Source organism: Acomys minous (assembly GCF_964271855.1).
Source record: "Acomys minous genome assembly, chromosome: 6".
Classification (NCBI taxonomy): Eukaryota; Metazoa; Chordata; class Mammalia; order Rodentia; family Muridae; genus Acomys; species Acomys minous.
The window spans coordinates 120,572,575-120,591,756 of NC_140487.1; the positions used below are offsets into that span (position 1 = coordinate 120,572,575).

At 41.0% G+C, this 19,182-nt stretch overlaps 1 protein-coding gene across 2 annotated transcripts; it reads right to left on the reverse strand.

Annotated features, from left to right (window-relative positions):
* Positions 1 to 5,469: 5,469 nt before the first annotated feature.
* LOC311600048 (arylacetamide deacetylase-like 4) lies at positions 5,470 to 19,037 on the reverse strand. Of its 2 annotated transcripts, XM_084786293.1 has the most exons (4): positions 18,747 to 19,036; positions 13,661 to 13,877; positions 12,123 to 12,186; positions 5,475 to 9,219 (listed from the first exon to the last, which is right to left on the reverse strand). In XM_084786293.1, exons 1-4 carry the CDS (start codon positions 18,912 to 18,914, stop codon positions 8,445 to 8,447), a joined length of 1,224 nt encoding a protein of 407 aa, XP_084642419.1. In that variant the 5' UTR covers positions 18,915 to 19,036; the 3' UTR covers positions 5,475 to 8,444. The 2 variants fall into 2 exon arrangements, with proteins under 2 accessions (XP_084642420.1, XP_084642419.1); XM_084786294.1 differs by lacking the exon at positions 13,661 to 13,877 and having other exon boundaries at positions 5,470 to 9,219; positions 18,747 to 19,037.
* Between the last annotated feature and the right edge of the window lie 145 nt (positions 19,038 to 19,182).

Below are 19,182 nucleotides of genomic sequence, written 5' to 3' on the forward strand. Positions count from 1 at the left end.
TCATGTTAGATCCATCTTATCACATGTTTCCCATCCCCCATCTCTTTCCCTAAGAGAGTCTTCTACACAACCCAGGTGGTTGTGTAGGCACTAGTTCAAGTCCTACTGGATAACTCATAGCCACATTCTGTACTCTCCAAATTTATTTTGGCACTCTAGTCTTCTGAACTTTCCACTCTTACCTGCCTTGCCTTTAATTCCAGCACTCAGGAGGCAGAGGAAAGGTGAGAGCCTCTGAGTTTGAGGCCAGCCTGGTCTACAGAGTAAGTTCCAGGACAGCCAAGGCTACACAGAGAGAGACCATCTCAGAAAAAAATACTCACAGGACAGCCTGGAAGAAGAGGCACAAAAATCACCTCATCTCACCATCTCTTTCCCTAAGAGAGTCTTCTACACAACCCGGGTGGCTTAATGACATAATGGCGTAAATGCCCACATTTGGGAGGTCATATTCTTGAAAAGCTGACTTGATCCTCTTTCTTATAGGGATACCTACTTCCTTCTCTGAGGCCTTCAGACTTTTATAGAAATAACCTCAGAATTCGTTACAAGTATACGCACATCTACATATTTCTTGCACAAAACCAGAGGACTCTGGTGAAAATGATCATATCCCAGAGCACTCATAGTGTCCACTCTAAAATAACGAATGCTTGCTCAGGAATGTTGAATAATTCAGTGTCACATTACAGCTCTTTGAGCCTCACATTCTGCTATGCTTTTAAATATGTCGTAAGAGTATACTGTTTTGAAAGGACATCTTTCATGCCTTGGTACTAGGGCAAAGAAGGACTACAAGGTAAGATAATTACTATGATAAATATCAGTATAAGTATACCATCAAAGTATTATAAATATAAAATACCTCAAGAATGCTTGTGGTCCAAACCTCATAGCAATACTGAAACACTCTTAGAAAATGGTGCTTCTTATATCTTTCTTCTCTTGTATGTGGTGTGTGTGTGTGTGTGTGTGTGTGTGTGTGTGTGTGTGTGTAGATATACATATGTATTGCATATATGTTAAGGATGGGTTGAGGCCCACTGTGTCACACCTATTAGACAAGGGCTCTAGCTTTGAACTGCATCTTCCAATACTCTACATCTTATAGTAGGGCTGGAATCATTTGCAGCAACTTCCAAATAAATGACACCTTCAGAGAATGCCAAGTCTGTCTCTAGGGACTTGTTAAAACACTAGTAGTGATGTATAACAGGCCCCAGACATTTGTACAACTGACTCATTGATGGGATTGTCATTCATGCTGTCAAACTCAGCAAGCAGAGAGCACCAGCAGCCAAAGTGAAACAAAGGACCTAATCCATTAAATTCCATGTAGTTCTGGGAAATCTCAGAATGTTCTAAGCTTGCTTTTCATCTTCTGTAGCCCTCCTTCTTGGTAACTGTTCTTGTTAAGTGATGTATATCAATCCAGTCCATGAGTTTTGTGCATAAAACCTCATTCTGAGAAAGGACCAGTGGTACACTCAGATCTCCAACACCTAGTGTAGGTTTTTGGCCAAATAAAAAAGGACTTTTTATTGGCTTAAAGCCATGTCTGAGAAGTCTTCTCTGGCTAATAGTCCACAACAGTGTGTTTTGACAGACTCCTTTACACCCAGCTCAATGCAGCCTGTTTTCAATACTTTGCTTGTTTACTCTTCACATTACTCCAATGCAATTCCTATTCCCCTTCTTTCTTTTTAGTTTTGGATCTTTGACAGAGGATCACCTGTGTAACATGCTGTTCTCATACCCTTTATATAGCTGTAGCTAACCTTAACTCATTATTATTATTATTATTATTATTATTATTATTATTATTATTATTATTATTATTATTTTGCACAAGAGTGCTAGGATTACAAACCTACACCCTGTCTGGTCCAAAAAGTTTCCACTGTGCACCTTGTTTTCCAGAAATGAAAGCTATAGGTAAAAAAAAATTTTGAGGCTAAAGAGTTAATAATGCCTGTGGCATCTGGAACGGAAGCTCATGTTTATATGGAAGCAAGAGTAGACTCTGATTTGGGAGCTATAGAATCCTTCCAGTTTCTTTCTTCTCTATAAATTTCTTTCCCTTTCCCTTGTCTCTGTCTTTAGGACATAAAACTACCTGAATTTCTTCTTGTTCACTTTCCTGAACAGCAGACCCTAGGGATTTGGGGGGCTGGCTAGAGGAGGCTCCTAAGCTGAGCACACCCTGCAAACACAATCCTAGATCACCACTGCATCTCATGTGAAACCAAGTGTGTTTGGTTGCTTTAGTTTATTGGTCCCTTGTTGGTTCAGTTTTGTCCTTACTTATCCTATAGTACGGTCATCCCTGATGCATTCCTTCATCTTTTGTGTTGCCCCATTTCTGTTTAACTTTTCCTCTCCTGCTTTTCTCTCTTTTTCTAATACAACTTTCTAGTGCTTCCCCTCTTGTTATTGTTTCAGTAATGAACTTATTAATTCATATTTTCATGCACACTGTTATCTTTAAGTTATCAGAGTCATAGAAAGGTTTTTTTAAATGTGATTTTGCAATATTGTCCCAATGACTTATTCCACAGATTTGGTTTCCTCTGCAATTAGTCCTTATCTTTCTGAGTCTTGAAGGAGATTGGGACCAGTGCCTTGTATATGCTTGGTGAGAATTCATCAAGCAAACTGCACCTCATGTACAGTGGTAAGGAACTGTGGCTCATCTTGTTACAACTCAGGCCACATTCCCTTTGTGAAGTCCTCAGTTGATGGGATATAAGAGATTAAAGCTCCCAACCAGTAATATGAGCAAAGTGCAAAAATTCTAACATGAGACAAACATTTTTTTTATAGGAAAGATAATTTTTTCCAGAGGTTAATAGCTGCTCTATAATGGTAAAAAAATATATCGATGTAGATAAAATTCAAGAAAATGTATTAATATGAGTATAAGAACACACAGCTATACCAAAAAATATAACTGATAAGTACCCAAAGAATTCTAAGTTAATATTCCACAGAGATAGTTGCATACGCATGGTTATTGCTACACTATCTGCCAGAGGTAGGAAACAGATCCTGTTTAGGTATCCATCAAGATGAATGGGTAAAAAAAAAAAATGAGGTGCATATGAACATTAGTATTTTCTTCAGCCATAAGTGAAATGGGAATTGACATTTGCAAATGTTCATCACCACATTTGCATTTTATTCATATATATGAATATATATGTATATTCATATAACAATATTTCCATATATACCCTAATGTTCTCCCTCCTTATCCTCCTAATATTTCCATTCCCAACATACATGTACTTTATGTTTGTTTGTTGTTATTTTTGTTGTTTTATGACCTGCTAAGTCCAGTTAGTGGTGCAAATATGTATATGAGTATAGGGGCCATGTGCTACAGCATAGGAAAACTACTGGTGCCTTCACACTTGAAGAAATATCTCTCTATCAAATAGCTACCAAACTCCCAGTAGCTCATTATAAATGATGGGCCTGAAGATCATCTATTCCATCTATGTTGGGACTTTTGGCTGACTCGGTGTTTTGTGGGTAACCACAGCTGGCAGGAGTTTATGAATACAATCATTATGTTATGTCCAGAAGACTGCATTTTACATCGCCATTCCCAATCCCCCAGCTCTTCATTTTTTTATGCCTCTTCTTCCAGGATGTCCTGTGAGTATTTTTTTTCTGAGATGGAGTCTCTCTGTGTAGCCTTGGCTGTCCTGGAACTTACTCTGTAGACCAGGCTGGCCTCAAACTCAGAGGTCCACTTTCCTCTGCCTCCTGAGTGCTGGAATTGAAGGCATGTGAGAGTGGAAAGTTCAGAAGACTAGAGTGCCAAAATAAATTTGGAGAGTAAAGAATGTGGCTATGAGTTATCCAGTAAGACTTGAACTAGTGCCTTCCTTTTAATTTATTTTTCAATTTTTAATTTAATTTTATTAATTTATTCAGATTACAACGAAATTGTTTTTCCATCACTTGAATCCTCCCATTCCTCCCTCCCTCATGCTTTCACCCTATTCCCCTCCTCTAGGTCTATGACCAAGGGGGACCTCCTCCCCCACTATATGGTCATAAGCTATCAAGTCTCATCTTGGTAGCCTGCTTATTCTTTCTCTGAGTGCCACCAGGCCTCCCCACCAAGGGGAGGTGGTCAAATATGGGGCACCAGAGTTCATGTCCAAGTCAGTCTCCACCCTCCACATAACTGTGGAGAATGTTCTGTCCATTGGCTAGATGGGAGTAGGGGTTCGATGTTTACTGCTTGTATTACTCTTGGTTAATACAGTAGTTTGAGCTGACCCCCCTGGGCCCAGATCCACCCATCATGATGTTCTTCTTGAAGGTTTCTAGGACCCTCTGGATTCTTCTATTTCCCTATTCTCCTATATTTCTCTTACCTAGAGTCCCAGTAGGATGTGTTCACATCTTTTCCAATCTCCTGGTAAGTGAAGACTTTCATGAGACACATCTTTTGGGCTAGTGCCCAATTATAAGTGAGTATATACCATGTGAGTCTTTCTGGGTCTGGGTTAACTTACTCAGTATGATCATTTCTCGTTCCATCCATTTGTCCACAAATTTCTGGATTTCCTTGTTTTTAATAGCTGAGTAGTATTCCATAGTGTAAATGTACCACAGTTTCTTTATCCATTCTTCAACTGAGGGACATGTATGCTGTTTTAAGGTTCTGACTATTATGAACTAGTGCCTTTTTTATGTAATATTCTTACCAATTATATGGCTATATTTTGCCTGTGTCCTAAGAATCTAAATGTTGCTTGATTTAAAACTAATAGACTAGGGAAAGGTGTGGTGGCTCATGCCTTTAACCCAAGAATTCAAGAGACAAAGACAAGTGGGTTTCTGTGAGTTCAAAGATGACTATATCTACATCAAAATTTCTAGGCCAGCTATGGCAACATAGTGATATCTGTTCTCAAAAAAAATGGACTAATTTATTTTTAAGAGAACATAACACTGGATGTGTGGAATGGTTATTACTCACTTCTTTTAGACAAATTTATAGTGACAATTAGGCACAAAATACTAAAGAATGAAAATCTGAAAGCATGCAGTATGGCCAGGCAAAGAGTACTGTGGACCAAGAAATGAGCTGTTCTAGTGAAAGATTTTAGCACTATTATAGAGAAGCCATACACTGCTCTGACATAATGGAAAATGCCCCTTGATGGCAAGCCATTCACTGTCAAAGGATCCAGGGAATACAAATGCAAATGCACTTTCAGTATGACCACTGAAGAAGATGCAGACAAACAGGTGACCTGCTTGGGGAAAAGCCACATAGTGAAGTGCTGCTGCTGCTGCTGCTGCTGCTGCTGCTGCTGCTGCTGCTGTTTAGGATGATGTGCTTGCTCAGCCATTTGAGACAATCACAACCGTGATGTCTGGGAGCCTACTGCTTAAGCTGGAAGCAGCATTCAGCATCATTAACATGCTGATAGTTTTGCATACAGTCAGGATGCAAAAGTTGTGGGGGTCATGAAGACTTGTGCTGATTGTTCATAGAAAAGGAAAAGCCTGTGAGAAGAATGCATGACATCATTAAAAATCTGCAGAATCCTAAATGGTGTTCTGTACGATGTTTTGTGAGTAGAAGCTCAAGTTACAATGAGAATCTTGGAAGACCAGATGAATTAGAACTATTTGACACCTCCCACAGAAATCTGCAGGTTGGCTGTCTAGAGTCAATGGCCTCTAGCTGAATCACATGTCCAGATGACACATGCCTTATGACACCTTGGACACTTCGTTGGATTTGGAGATCGTTCTACCTCCTGATTACACTGTACTTCTCTTCTCAGCTTTCCCATCTATGACCACCACTGTCATTCTAGTCCTCTAAACTATCTTCAACTAAGTGAAGTTTGACAAGTTTATTGTTTTTGTGTTTTAGGGCTTTCTTTTTCTTTTCTTTCTTTTTCTTTCATTTTTTTTTCAAGACAAGGATTCTCTGTGTAGGTTTGGCTGCCTAGACTTGCATTCTAGACTAGTCTGGTCTTGAATTCACAGAGATTTGCCTGCCTTTACTTCCATTAGTGCTTGGACTAAAGGTTGCTTTTTAAAAATTTTTGGGTTTGTTCTTGCTTTCTAGAGGAGAGGAACGGGATCCTGTTATTGGATTTTAACTGACCTTCAATTCTTTGTGGTATGCTTTTTCACCTCATTCCCCAAAAAAACTGCTTACATAAAAATGTAGTCTACTAGTAACAGGAGGCAAAGATGCTGTTATGGGAATGTGATTGGAAAAAAAACAAAGAAGAGGTGAATTGAGATGGTGTTATTGGAAATGAGAATGAAATCTTGGGGAGAAGAGTAGACATCTCCTGAAGGCACAACTCTCAACATCTCCAAAAGGGAGTTATCAATACACTTTACTATTGATAAGTGTTTGGTGGACAACCAAGATTAATAACAAAAGCTTGTTATTGTTTTGGGGTCTCTGGGACCACCTTGACCAACAACTCAAGGTAAGTATCCCCTTGTATGAAATTCACAAAGAATTAATAAAAAGACTACATTATTTGAAACAGGGAGCTCATGAGTGTAGAGCCTAGTGCTTTTTGGACAGACAAGCCAGTTGGGATGTTTTCCCATCACCTTCTGAAGTAACATTCTGCATAGTGTGGTCATAAAGTGGCCCTGTGACCTCCACTTGAGCTGTGAACTTCCTTGTGTGATTCCCTTGTAAGGGCAGGACCTGTGGCAGAGCCTGTTGGTCATAAAAATTCAAAAAGAGACTCCCATTTCCTTTCCCCTAGAAAGCAAAAACAAAAGCAAAACATTTTTAAATTGTCAAACTTCACTTAGTTGAGCATGGATTAAAGTAACAGAGGGGCAACATTCTATTGCTTGAGGATGGGAAAAAGTATCTTTACATGGTCCTCATTCCTTCACACACAGTTGTATGGCCAGTGTATTCCAGCTTGTCTTTGTGTTGTTGGATTAAGGAAGAAAGTATCCATTTGGATAATGTCTCAAAGAGGGTATTATACGTCAATAGAAAAGGTGCAGGTGAAGGGTTCTATGGCCAACAGCAAATAAACAATTGATGTTGTCATGAATCTAAAACCTGAGGGAATTCAACTCTTCCTTACAACCAGATTGATGTGGATAGAGATACATCTCTGTCAAGGCTCACAAAAGAAGAGATGACAGCCTTATAACAGCCCTGTGAATGTGAAAATCTCAAAACTTAGCCAATCGATGTCTGAACTCCTGACCTATGGAATACATGACATAATGAATATGGACTATTAGGCTATTCACTTATGTTGGCATTGTTATAAAGAAATAAAATGTCACACCTTCTATCAAAGCTATGGACATATTGCCTATGAATTAAAGTGCCCACTGTGCTCCCAGGATCTCAGTTCCATTCTCCATACTGATACTTTCTCTAGTTACAAGGATTCAGGACACCAACATGACCTCATTCTTCCATCATTTATAGATGAGGGTACTACAACCAAGACAAATCAGGTTTGCATAGAACAAAAAGCCAGCAACCCTATTAATTAAGGATTTTGAACAGAAGTAGGGTTTAGGCTAATTACAATTTGAGTAATTTACAAAACAGGGACCCATTAACAACAAGGACATCCTTACAGTGGATGATTCCCAACATGCAGTGGAGAGAATTCCTTCAAATTCCCTCTCAATGGAGAGAATGGTGTTGGTTAAGCAAGGACAAGGCCCTTTGTAAGACTGGGAATGACATAAGATAAGCATCTTACTCACCAAGTGACAGGCCTTCCATACACCAGACTTGCAGCACTCTCATCATAGCTGTGATTCTGAGAACACATCTCATAACAGACTAGGATCTGAGTTTGGAATTTCACTGAATAATGTGATCCCAAGGGAAAATGCATAGCACTGCAAAGGTCACTAATCCCCTTTACTCTCCCTTAATTGCCTTCTTCTCTATCTCTGTTTCCGTAATGCTCCCACTGGCACCATCCCATAATTCAGCACAAGAGTCATCATATTAGGAGGGTGTCTATGAAACTACATTGCTCAGGACAGATTGAGGCTGTTGTCACAAATGGAGTGCTAGGTCTCAGGAAAAACAATAACAAGAAAGAACCTTTCTCTATATCATTATGTATATGAGTTAACCAGTGATAGTGTGACCAGGTGATGGCATCCATTGTACACAAACTCCTGGTGAGGGCGTTCAGATGATTTGAACGAATTTCCTTCCACTTTGAAATTTATTTCAGATGAATGAGGCAGTAGAAAATGTTGCTGGTTGAAATAATGGATGTTGTTGGTTCTAGAAAGATTAACAACTCTTGCTTCCACCTAGCCTTTCCTTCTTGGAGCAGGCATGGCTTCAGCATCTCCTTAACCAATAAAACCAAACCAGGAAAAAAAGTCACAGAACAGGCAGTTCTCACCTTGTTCCACACTCAAGAACAAAGTGAATGTCATATGTCATTTATATAACTAACTAGAGCATTTACAATTTTTGTGGAGCAGGGGAAAGAGAAAGGATGCTTATCAAACAACACTATGCATCCATGAAAGCCGTCCTCCACATGGTACCAGGTCACAGGGACCCCCTGGTCCTCCAAGCGCTTCTTGTAGAGCAAGGTGTGATCGCGGACGGGGTCATACTCACAGCTCACCAGGAACGCCTTTGGGAGCTGAGCAATGATCTTGTCATCTACCAGCAGAGGCGAAATTTCTGGATCAAGAATACTTTTGGTTTCTAGATAGGCAGCCTCATTGAAAGATTCTGGAAACTCAGGCAGGAGGCCTTTGCTCTTGAACCTTCTGGGGATATTATCAGAGCTGAGCCATTTCCTGTACTTCTTCCAGATGTCTGGGGGCAAACAAGTACCATTAATTATTGCATCTTTCCAGGACGAGTCAATGTCCATGTATTTAAAGAAAGCCATCATGAGTATGTCTTTGGTGATGAATGGGACATTTTGGTATTGCTGATGTGATGGTAAACGGAAATGGATGACCTGCAGAGCTGGAGTAATAAGCACCTGAGCACAGATCTTGGGGAGATTTGGGAAGTTGAGCAAGGCCTGGGTGACAATGGCCACAGCTCCACCTCCAATACTTTCCCCACAGAGTACCACTCGGGAGGGGTCTACCCCATAGGTTGTTAGGCCCTTCATGAAGTGAATGGAGGCATTCAGGCAGTCCTTAGAAAGAGAAGGGTGATGGTGGTCAGGCAGCTTTCGGTACCTAAGAAAAAACAAACAAACCCATGTTGGTCATTGACAGCCCTTGGAACCACGTCCTTTATTTCCTCTATTCTTGTAGGGGAAAAGAACCTGATTAAATCCTGAAAATGACCCTAGCAAGTAAAGATGGCTATCTTAATTTTTCCTATGTAAAACATGAGTAACCTGCCAGAATCAAAGGAGCCAGGATTCTCTATTTTAACCTGATTTATGCTTCTCACAGATATCTGAACACCACAAAGAATGAGGAAGCCTTAGAAATCAGGACAACCAGCAAGGCTCCAAAGATGTTAATTGGAATTCTGTTGGATCTACTGAGACACGTTAAGTGATTTGGCTCTCCCTGGTGTTGCAAACATACATTGAGCACTACCAAAATCATTCTTCTTAAATTTTTATATCAATGATATGTTAATAATATTTTATTAATAATACACATTAATAAATAAAATAAGGTTTTAATGTCACAGTACCTTCTACTATTTATATTCTTAGAGATAAATAAAAATATTAGGGATGGGGCAATTTGACTCCCTAAATGAAATTTCTAAGACTCTTCTTCACTGCACTGAGTGATTTGAGAAAATGACTATTACTCGTGCAGTCATCTGGACTATACTTATGCCAGCACTGGTCACTTTGAAGGACACACATACCTTGAGAAAAATACAAACTACACAATAACCACAGATACTTGGTGATAAGACACACTAACTCTTTCATTTGCAACCCACGTACTATTACAAACAATTTTAACCAGACTTTCCCTGTCACCTTCCCACCAATACCCTGGTGACATAGAAGAGTTAATGTTAAACTGGCAATAGGAGGGAAAGTGACAAAATTCTCATGAATGCAATAATATAGTTACAGGAATGAAGGACTAGTGGCAGTGGTGAAGGCAGAAGCAGACTATCAGTAAGGTCAGAGGCAAGAGAACACTATGTAGTGACACCAATGGTGCTAAGGCACAAAACCACTGGGCACCCTGGCAGTGGAAATTACTGGCCCTTAGAAGAAGCTAGAATCCTTAACAACATGGAAACTACAAAGTGACCTTGAAGCATCAGAAGTAAAGCATCAAGAGGTTGCAGCAGAGATAAGAAGTGAAGACACATTGGCAACAACTGCAGCAGGAGACGACAGCAGACAATAAAGGAGACGGGCAGCAGTAGCCACACCGTGGGAAATGAAAACAACAGAGGCAGTAACTGCTGCCCTAAGGGCCAAGGGCTTTGCACACCCTTCCCTGGGAACACAGGTGTTGTAAAGGTTGGGAAAGCAGTGACGTCACAGACGCACAAAGAAGTGGTAACACTCAGCATCATTGGGTTAAAAGTCCCGTTATCAGAAGCAAGAACCAGGGCAGTGACTCCAGAGGTGGCACCTGTTGTGGCTCCTAGTTCTCTGATGCCACCATTTATTTCAGAGGCCAAGGGCTATGAAGCCATAAAGGACCAGTAGGAAGAACTCATCACCTATGTCAAATTTCCACCCTGATGGAAGGAAAGGGCCCCAGGGATATGATTGAGAGCACCAACCACTGTATGCCAATAGAAGCACAGAGACTTCATTTAGGTCCAAGGGATATTGCTTCCATTGGGGAAAGAGCAAGAGGGGAAAAGAAAAGGAGAAAACAGGAAGTGAGGGAGGGACAGGAAGGAGTCAAGGATGAGGGGCTAAGGATGGAGGGAGGAGTCTGTAAGGGGAAGGCTGAGAAAATATGGCTGCTAGTTTTAGCAGCTTAGCTCACAGCAGCCCTCTGGCAGCCCCAATCTGCTTCCCTAGGTAAGCATCTCCACATGCTATTCTCTTAAAGCTTCTCTGGACCTTAAGTAGGCACTCTGTAAGTATCTGGATTGCTACACTGAGGAATTTGCTTCACGGTTTCAGATCAGGTGCGTGCACACTTATCTGCAGTTCCATTCAGTGGATCTCAGAGATGCAGATAGGAAGTTCAGACACTATGGGAAGTTTAGGTGGAAGGAGGTCTCTGGAGTCTGGAAAGATGTGACCCTCCCTATGCTCCCAGAGAGATACAGAGAGGCTAAGTGATTAGCTCTGGTTACTCAACTTCAGTGTATGTCCATTCTGAGTGATGTCAAGGATGAGATGACCACTGAAGTGGTAGCCATTGAAGAACCAGAACCTAGCAGGGCAGTTTTCAATTTCCCTCACTTAGTTCTTTACACTGTCCTATGGACTCAGTTCTCAAACTATGATGAACAGCCAACTCTGTCTTCTTCCCTTTCAAGGACCTCTTTATTTTCAAATGACCAGACTTGGGTCTTAAGTCATGCTCAACATTCATTGAAAGTGGTATGTACTTTGTGGGTCCAGAAGTATGTTATTTTTACGTTGAACACAAGAACCATCAGTCAGCAATATTCATGACTTCAGTTGACCTTGACCATTAGCCAACTCTGATTACACCACCTTCCCCAAAGTCAACATTCCTCCACTTATAAAGACACAGTTTGAGTTCAATATCTTTCATCTCATGTTTTATTGTCTATTTCCAATGCCTGTTGGTCTGTACATGTGTTAGAGAGTGCTCTTTTAGCTTTAATAAATTTAACTTAATGAACATGGCATCAAGGGTCACTTCTGATTTTAAACTACATGAGTTCCTTCACCCCATGGATGTGCCCTTCCTAGTTCTCTTCTGTGTGACTCCATAAGCACACTGTAGTATTGTAATCCTTCTGTCACAGTTTACCAATGTACTTCCAAGGAATATTTCTAGTCTTTTACTATTTTGAAATTGCTATGGCCATATCCATGGGAGCATGCTCCAGAGAAGATCTGAAATCAGAACCCTTTCTGGGGCCTAGAAACACCCAAATCTGTACTTCAAAATGCACCGGCAAGCAGATAAAGCGCCAACAGTCTCAGGCCACTCACCCCACTGACAGCACCACAGAATCTGTCTGCTGGGCCAGGAAGCTGCACAGGTTGTGGTAAAAGTCTGCAAGAAGAACTCAGGGGTTATAATCAGTGTGACAAGAGTCCAACAGTTTCTGCTGCAGTCCTAGAAATACCAGCTCTTGTGGTGGACATGGTAACAACATACTCTCTGTGTTTCTGTTCTTGGTTCTTCTCAGGTGACTTTCACCAGATCTGCCTAGGCAAGTCCAGACATCATCCCTAAGTCCCTGAATATCAAGATTTTGTTAGAACATGTGCCTAACTTTCTATAGCATTGAATTTTATGCAATGTAGATAAACTAGTGACCCACAGTGATTGAAGATCTGAAACAGACATTGTGAGGGCTTTGTGTATTTGCCTTGGAGTGTTAATATGCTCGTAGATTTGCATCCATGAGAAGATAAAGGATATCCTAGCAGATAAGTACATCAAGATTCGAACACAGCTGCTGTTGGTCCAATTTGGGATCTTCTTAGAGAGATTCTGTGATTAGAAACACTGAATCACCTCTATTCCACCCCTGTGTTACATCTGAAAGCACATCTTCATCTGTGTTCTTCTTTGTGGGCTAGTCTCCTCCTTTGACATGCAGATCCCTACATTTTTTCTTGTCTTCCAGTGTCAGTTATTACTGGAGAGGATCTGGGGCTGAGCAGATGTTAAGTAAATATCTATTGAGCCATTCCTGCTTAAGACTTGGAAATAGATTAAAGAATGGCAGCTTGGGAAAGATGGCCCCAAGGGCTGATGACAATGTAGAGTAAACAAGAGCAGTGAAAAGCTGGATAAGGATGGGTAACACACACAAGTTACACTTAGATTTAACTTATGAACAATATAAGGCATCCTGATGACATCTTCAGAACTGCTATGGCTACCTCAATCACCAGAAGTAAATAACCCTTATTCTAGAAGCAATAAGTATGGAAGAACAGATGAGCATCATAGGATTCCAATTGTGTTGAGAAGTTCAGAGGCTACAGCACAGCAAAAGAAAGGGAAGACACAAGTGTCCAGGTGGAAGATGTGTACAAGGTCTCAACGGAAACCGAAGTGCAGCAGTGACAATTACCAGGTCCTTCTTGTGAATAGATATGATGAAACTGATGGATGATAATAAATTTAGCAAAGAAACAAATTTTGGGTACAGAAATGATGTAGTGATCAAGAATGGAAGGTTTTTAGCACAGTTCTCCAGTTGAGCTATGGGAAGCACATGAACTTGGGACAGATGGGAATAACCAGTGCTGTGAGTGGGAGGGAAAGGGAGATGTCACAACTAGTGCTAGGAGAGCTCCAGTGGACATTACTGCCCAAACATGGGCTAAGAATAATGTATCATACAGGGAATATGGAGGTTTCAACTCCATTGAATGACATGATTTCCAAACCCTCAATCCATTCTCCCTAAAATTTCCAACTTCTACTTGCTTTGACTCCCTCTCAAGAGATCTTCATAGACTCCACTTGTCATGAAGACTTTCCACTCCCAACAAGCCCAGAATCTACTTACCTAGGCTACCACATATGGTTCCCCCTCCATGGTAGAAAATAATGCCCCTCCGGAGTTTTGAAGACATTGCCTTGGGCTGGAACAGTCTCACAGGGGCTGTCCCAAATTTCATGTTGGTCACCACCAAGTTATGGTTCTTCTTTAGGACCGTTACATCATGCATAAACTGGATAAACCTGACCATGGAACAAATTCTCAGTTTCTCTAATATATTTCCCTGTAGGAGATAAAAGAAAAAGAATACCATGATGGTAAAAAGGAGAAGGAAGGGAAGGAAGATGGGGAGGAGAAAAAGAAAAGGAGGAAGAAGAGAAGAAAAGGAAGATGATGATGAAGAAAAGAAGAGAAGAGTGAGGCATAGGAGAATATGTACCGTAAACACATAGATGCTGTAGCCACTGCAGCCTAGCTAAATTGAGTTGACCATTTCTCTGCTGAATCCTGCATACACAATGGACTCATGTGGCTACAACTGGCTGTGTATTATGCTCAGGGAGAAGGTGGGTTTTCAGTTTTGTCCAAAACATCAAGATTACATAATGATGTGGTTGTGACTTGACTATTTGTCTCAACCAAAATTCGTATTGACATTTTATTGTCACTGTGTTCAGATGGCCTTTTTACAAGGCATGTATATAGATAAATGGCTTAGAGTGGAAGACCCAAATATAACCTCACATGGTCACAGCCACCTGAGTTTCAACAGATGTGACTAAGAGGAGAAAAAAGAGTCTCTTCAACAATGGCTCGGGGAAAGCTGGATATCCCTATGTTGATGATTGATCCTAGGTCCCTTATTCATTCTGTATAAAAAAAAGTCTAAATGGATCAAAGATTGTACTATAGGACCTGAAACTCTAAAAATATTAAAAGAAACAGTGGAGGAAATACTTTAAGATATAGGCATAGGTTAAGAATTCTTGTACAAGTCTTCAGATTCTCTGGGAATAAGGCCAACTATTGACAACTGAAATTAGAAGGATTCCATATACAAAGAAGCAGTTTTAATTGAATAAAGTCTCAACCTGTAGACTGGAAAACAACCTTTCCTGGTGATGCCTCTAATGGAGGATTAAACTTCTAGAAGGAGACAAGTTAGAGATACAGAGGGAAACAGAGACAGAGAGACAGAGAGAGGTATCCAAATATATATATATTATAACATAAATGAATATATCAAAAATTTAAAAGATGTCAAACCACTCAACCAGTAAGAAGGTTGATAAAATGAATAGATTACAAAAGATAAACTACAATTGTCCGAAAGACATACTATCCTGTCTTTATTTTTGTTTCTGTGATAAGCCACTGGACTGCAAGCAAATTGGGAGAGAAAACAGTTTACTTGGTTTACAAATAATAATTCGCCATCAAGGGAAACCAAAGCAGAAACTCAAGGCAGGAACATGGAGGCAGGTATTAAAGCAGGAACTGTGTAAGAGAACTGATGAATGGCTTACCTCCCCCGCCCCCTTGCTTCTTCAGCCACTTACTCAGGGATGGTCCCACCGCGTGGTTTAGGCCTTCCAGATTTTTATAAAAAGACATATCTTTGGTATTGGATCACTAGTGGAGATTACATAATTATAATCTCAAAAATAAAAGAAATAATTTTATTTTAAAATATGCATCTCATAAGTGGTGATTATTTGATAACCACATGTGTAGATAGAGGCTATGATGGATGGAATAAGATAGATACCATTGGAGGAGGTGAGTTCTTGGTTGAGAAGCTAGAAAAGGCTTTTGTCCCAGTCAAAGCAAACATTAGCTAAAGACTGAAGCAACCACAAGCTAACTGAAAAACCACTGGACACTTTCATCCATCTTGGAGGTTCAACCTCCATGATTACAGATCGGAAAGTGATTATCTATGGAAATGATGCAAGGATGAGGTCAGGGATTAGGTATAACTACTGATAGAGAAGGTCTTCCTGATGAGTCCTAGCAGGATCATCCTCAAGTCTTGGTTAAATGGGTTCGTGTTAGTCCAGAGTCCAAGTGGGGTGCCCCATGATTCTAGGAAATAACTCCGCAAAAAGGAACCTCAAACGATGATTTTCCTCTTTGAACCTTAAGAGAGAGATAGTTTAGTCTGCAACGTGTAGGTCACCTGCCTCCCACCAAGAGTGCAAAGCCTCTATTGATCCAGCCTGGACCTTTGACAGTTCAACTCTCAACCCTCCTCAGATTTCAAGACACCCCCTTGATGGCACAAGTTGGCTCGATCACTGGCCCCATCAGGAGCAGATTGACTGCATCATCATTCATGATCCTCCCATTATTCCATGGAAGCCTTTTGTACCTACACAAAGGTACATGGCCCCAGGCTACCACCCTTTGTAATGATAGCAGTATGTTCCTTTAAAATCCTTCATTATACTTGCCATATTTACTTAGAAATTTCTTCAGACTTCATTGTCAAAATATAATCAGCCATGCCACCCAGTAAGATGTCTTTGATGGTAAAAAATCATATCCTATTCCTCTCTTGGCCTCTACCTCTAGAACAACAAATATTTGTCTGAGAATATTGAACAGCATGTGATGTTAAACTAAGACCCACGTTCTTTTTTTTTTTTAATGTTCATAGTACATTTATTTGTAATAACCAGAAACTGGAAACAACCTAGGTGTTCCTCAAATGAAGAATGGATAGAAAAATACGGTGTATTTACACAATGGAATACTACTCAGCTACTAAAAACAAGGATAGCATGAAATTTGCAGGAAAAAAACAGATGGAACTAGAAAATATCATTCTGAGCAAGGCAACCCAAAGCTCAAAATACATGCATGGTATGTACTCTCCTATAAGTAGATATTAGCCATAAAGTATAGGGTAAACATGCTACAGTCCACAGACCCAAAGACACTACGTTACAATGAGGGCTCAAGGGAGAATACTTGAGTATCACACAAGAGGATATAAAATAGGCATTGGAGGTGGATTAAAGAAAGAATTGGGGGCAGAGAGCATGTATGGGAATTAGGAGTAGGGAGAACAGCAGAGAGAGAGCAAGATGAGAAAACAGAAATTGGAGGTAGGAATTGCTATAAACCTGGGATATGGGAGGTCCCAGGAAGTCATTGGAGTCCATCCTAGCTGAGACCCTGGCAGTGGGGTATATGGAGCCTGAAGCAGCTATATCCTGTAGCCAGATAGGACTTGAGGTAGAGGGATAAAGATCCCAACCCACCCACAAAACCTTTGACTCAAAATTTGCCCTGCCTACAAGATGTGCAAAAAAAAAAAGATAGAGCAAATAGCCAACCAAAGACTGGCCCTAATTGAGACACATCTCATAGGATAGAAGCAATCCCTAACCCTGTTAATATTAATCTGCTATGCTTTTAGACAGCAACCTAGCATAACCCCTAGGAGAGGCTTCACACAGCAGCTGATAGAAACAGGTGTAAGAGACACACAATGAAACTTTAGACAGAACTCAGGGAGTCCTATGAAAGGGTTGGGGGAAATATTAACGAATCCAAAGAGATCAGGGCTGCCAAAAGAAGGCCTATGGAAGGACCCACATTCTGAAAAAGCCAATAGATAATTCATAGAGCTACACTGTTTTGTGTCCTTGATTTTTCAGAGCTTCACACTTTCCACAACTCTGGTCTAAGAATGATGCTGTTAAAATTAAAGTATGGGCTGTAAAGAGCATGGTGTTTCTGGGGGGACATGGTTATCTGAGCACCTCGTTGACATTCTAAAGCTCTAAACTCTCTTGTAATTCTTGCAGTCCATGGACTCGAAACAGCTTGACCTCAAAGAAAGCACTACCTGAAAAAAAATAGTAAATGAAGGGTTGAGGCCAGAAGCTTTCAACAGTTGTATTGAACAAGGCTTCTTTATTCCACTAGGTGTGGTCCGCTGGGGACTTTTTGAAGTCATATACCAAATCCTATGATTCCTTACCAAATGTCATGTAATATGTCTACCAACCACACTAGACACAGGATGTTCCCTGACCTGAAGAGGAAGACACTACCATGCTCAGAGGTTAAGCAAAGGCCTCTTGCAGCCAGTGAGGAGAGAACAGAAAACACCTAGCAAACAGCTTGGATGCAGTTGCTTCTCACCCCTCTCACCTCCACCTCCTCTTTTGCAGCTGCCCTCTGAGGTAATCACTTATGAATGGTCTAGCCACTACAGGTCTTTAGCCAAGGTCAGGACATTACATTATTCAAACCACTTACTTCCCACACAAGGCCAAACATTCTTTCCAAACCTACTGCACCGGTGGACAGGCCCTGGTACATATCCCTGAACAGCAACAAGGCAGCCATGCCAAAAGGCTGGATATATGCATCATACATAACACAGATACTTTGATGAGCAAAGGCTCCTGCTGAGAAATAGTCTGTGACTTCACAGTATTCACAAGTATGCAGGAAAAAAACCCTAGAAGCAAGTCAGTGAAAGGAAGTTGGGGAGAGGCTGATGATGAAGGAGGTGTCAGAAGTGGACCATGCGTTTACCATCAGTAGAAACTGGGTGTGAAATAATGTTTCAGTCCTCAGAAAGAGTCTTGTGGATGAGTACTGATGCCTGCCTCCAGTCCCAGCCCTCAAGATACGGGACCCAAAAAATAACCATTTGAAATTCATGAAACCCTTCTCACAAAGAATTGAAAAGGAAAGAAGATCTGGGGTGTAGCTAAGTGTATAGAGTGTTGTCCTTGCATGCAAGCCCTGGTTTGATCCTTAGGACCATGTAATCAGAGCATGTAAACAGCACACCTTTGATTCCAGCACTTGGAATGTATGTAGCATTGGGACAATCAGGGTCCTCAGATCATCTTTGGTTACTTAGTGAATTGAAGACTACCCTTGAGACGGTTTCTAAGAAAACAAAGAGTAAGAACCAAAATAGAGGGCTGGCAGGGAGGTGGGAGGAAAGAAAGAGAAAGGGAAGGAGGGAGAGATAGCAACCAACACAATGTTTCCATATTTCTAAGATACAACAGTGTAGTTACCTCAGTCTTGGGAGGAAATCTAGTAAGGAGAAAATGAAGGAAGGCAAACTTCAGAGATGAACACTGAAACCCATAATGCCTCCCCCCCAAGAGCAACTCACCAGAGCAAACATGTACAGTGTCATACAATGCAGAAATCTGAGTTTCATGGGGTGCTGCAATCCAGAGGGGATTTTCACAGTGAGAAAATGCCGAATGACGGCCCATATGAAGATGCCCAGGTGAAATGTAGACAGGCTCACTAGCAGCACCATCCATGGGACAGCCATGGCCCTGAGGCCCTGAGAAGCTGATGGCCTAAAGATACTCCTTGGGAACAACTGCCCCAGTTTTATGGCCTACCACTTCTACTACTGCCTTTAAGACTCTACCGGATGCAGTGGTCTGACATCATCTCTGAGATGTCTACACAAATCAAGATGAGCCAGAAGAACCAGCTCCCCGAGGTGCAAAGGTACTAGGGAAGCTGGCCTGGGTGACCAAGATAGTTTGAAAGACTGGGTTCCAAAGATCAGCTGATGTGAGCTTTCACTGTAT

Bases quoted from the DNA above. Each gene is read 5' to 3' on its own strand.
- LOC311600048 (XM_084786293.1), bottom strand. From the start codon at position 18,914: ATGGCTGTCCCATGGATGGTGCTGCTAGTGAGCCTGTCTACATTTCAC. The intron at 12,187-13,660 runs GTAAGTAGATTC...TTCTTCTTGCAG, and splicing joins AACCATATGTGGTAGCCTAG to ACTTTTACCACAACCTGTGC. The intron at 9,220-12,122 runs GTGAGTGGCCTG...GTTTTTTCTTAG, and splicing joins TCTGTGGTGCTGTCAGTGGG to GTACCGAAAGCTGCCTGACC.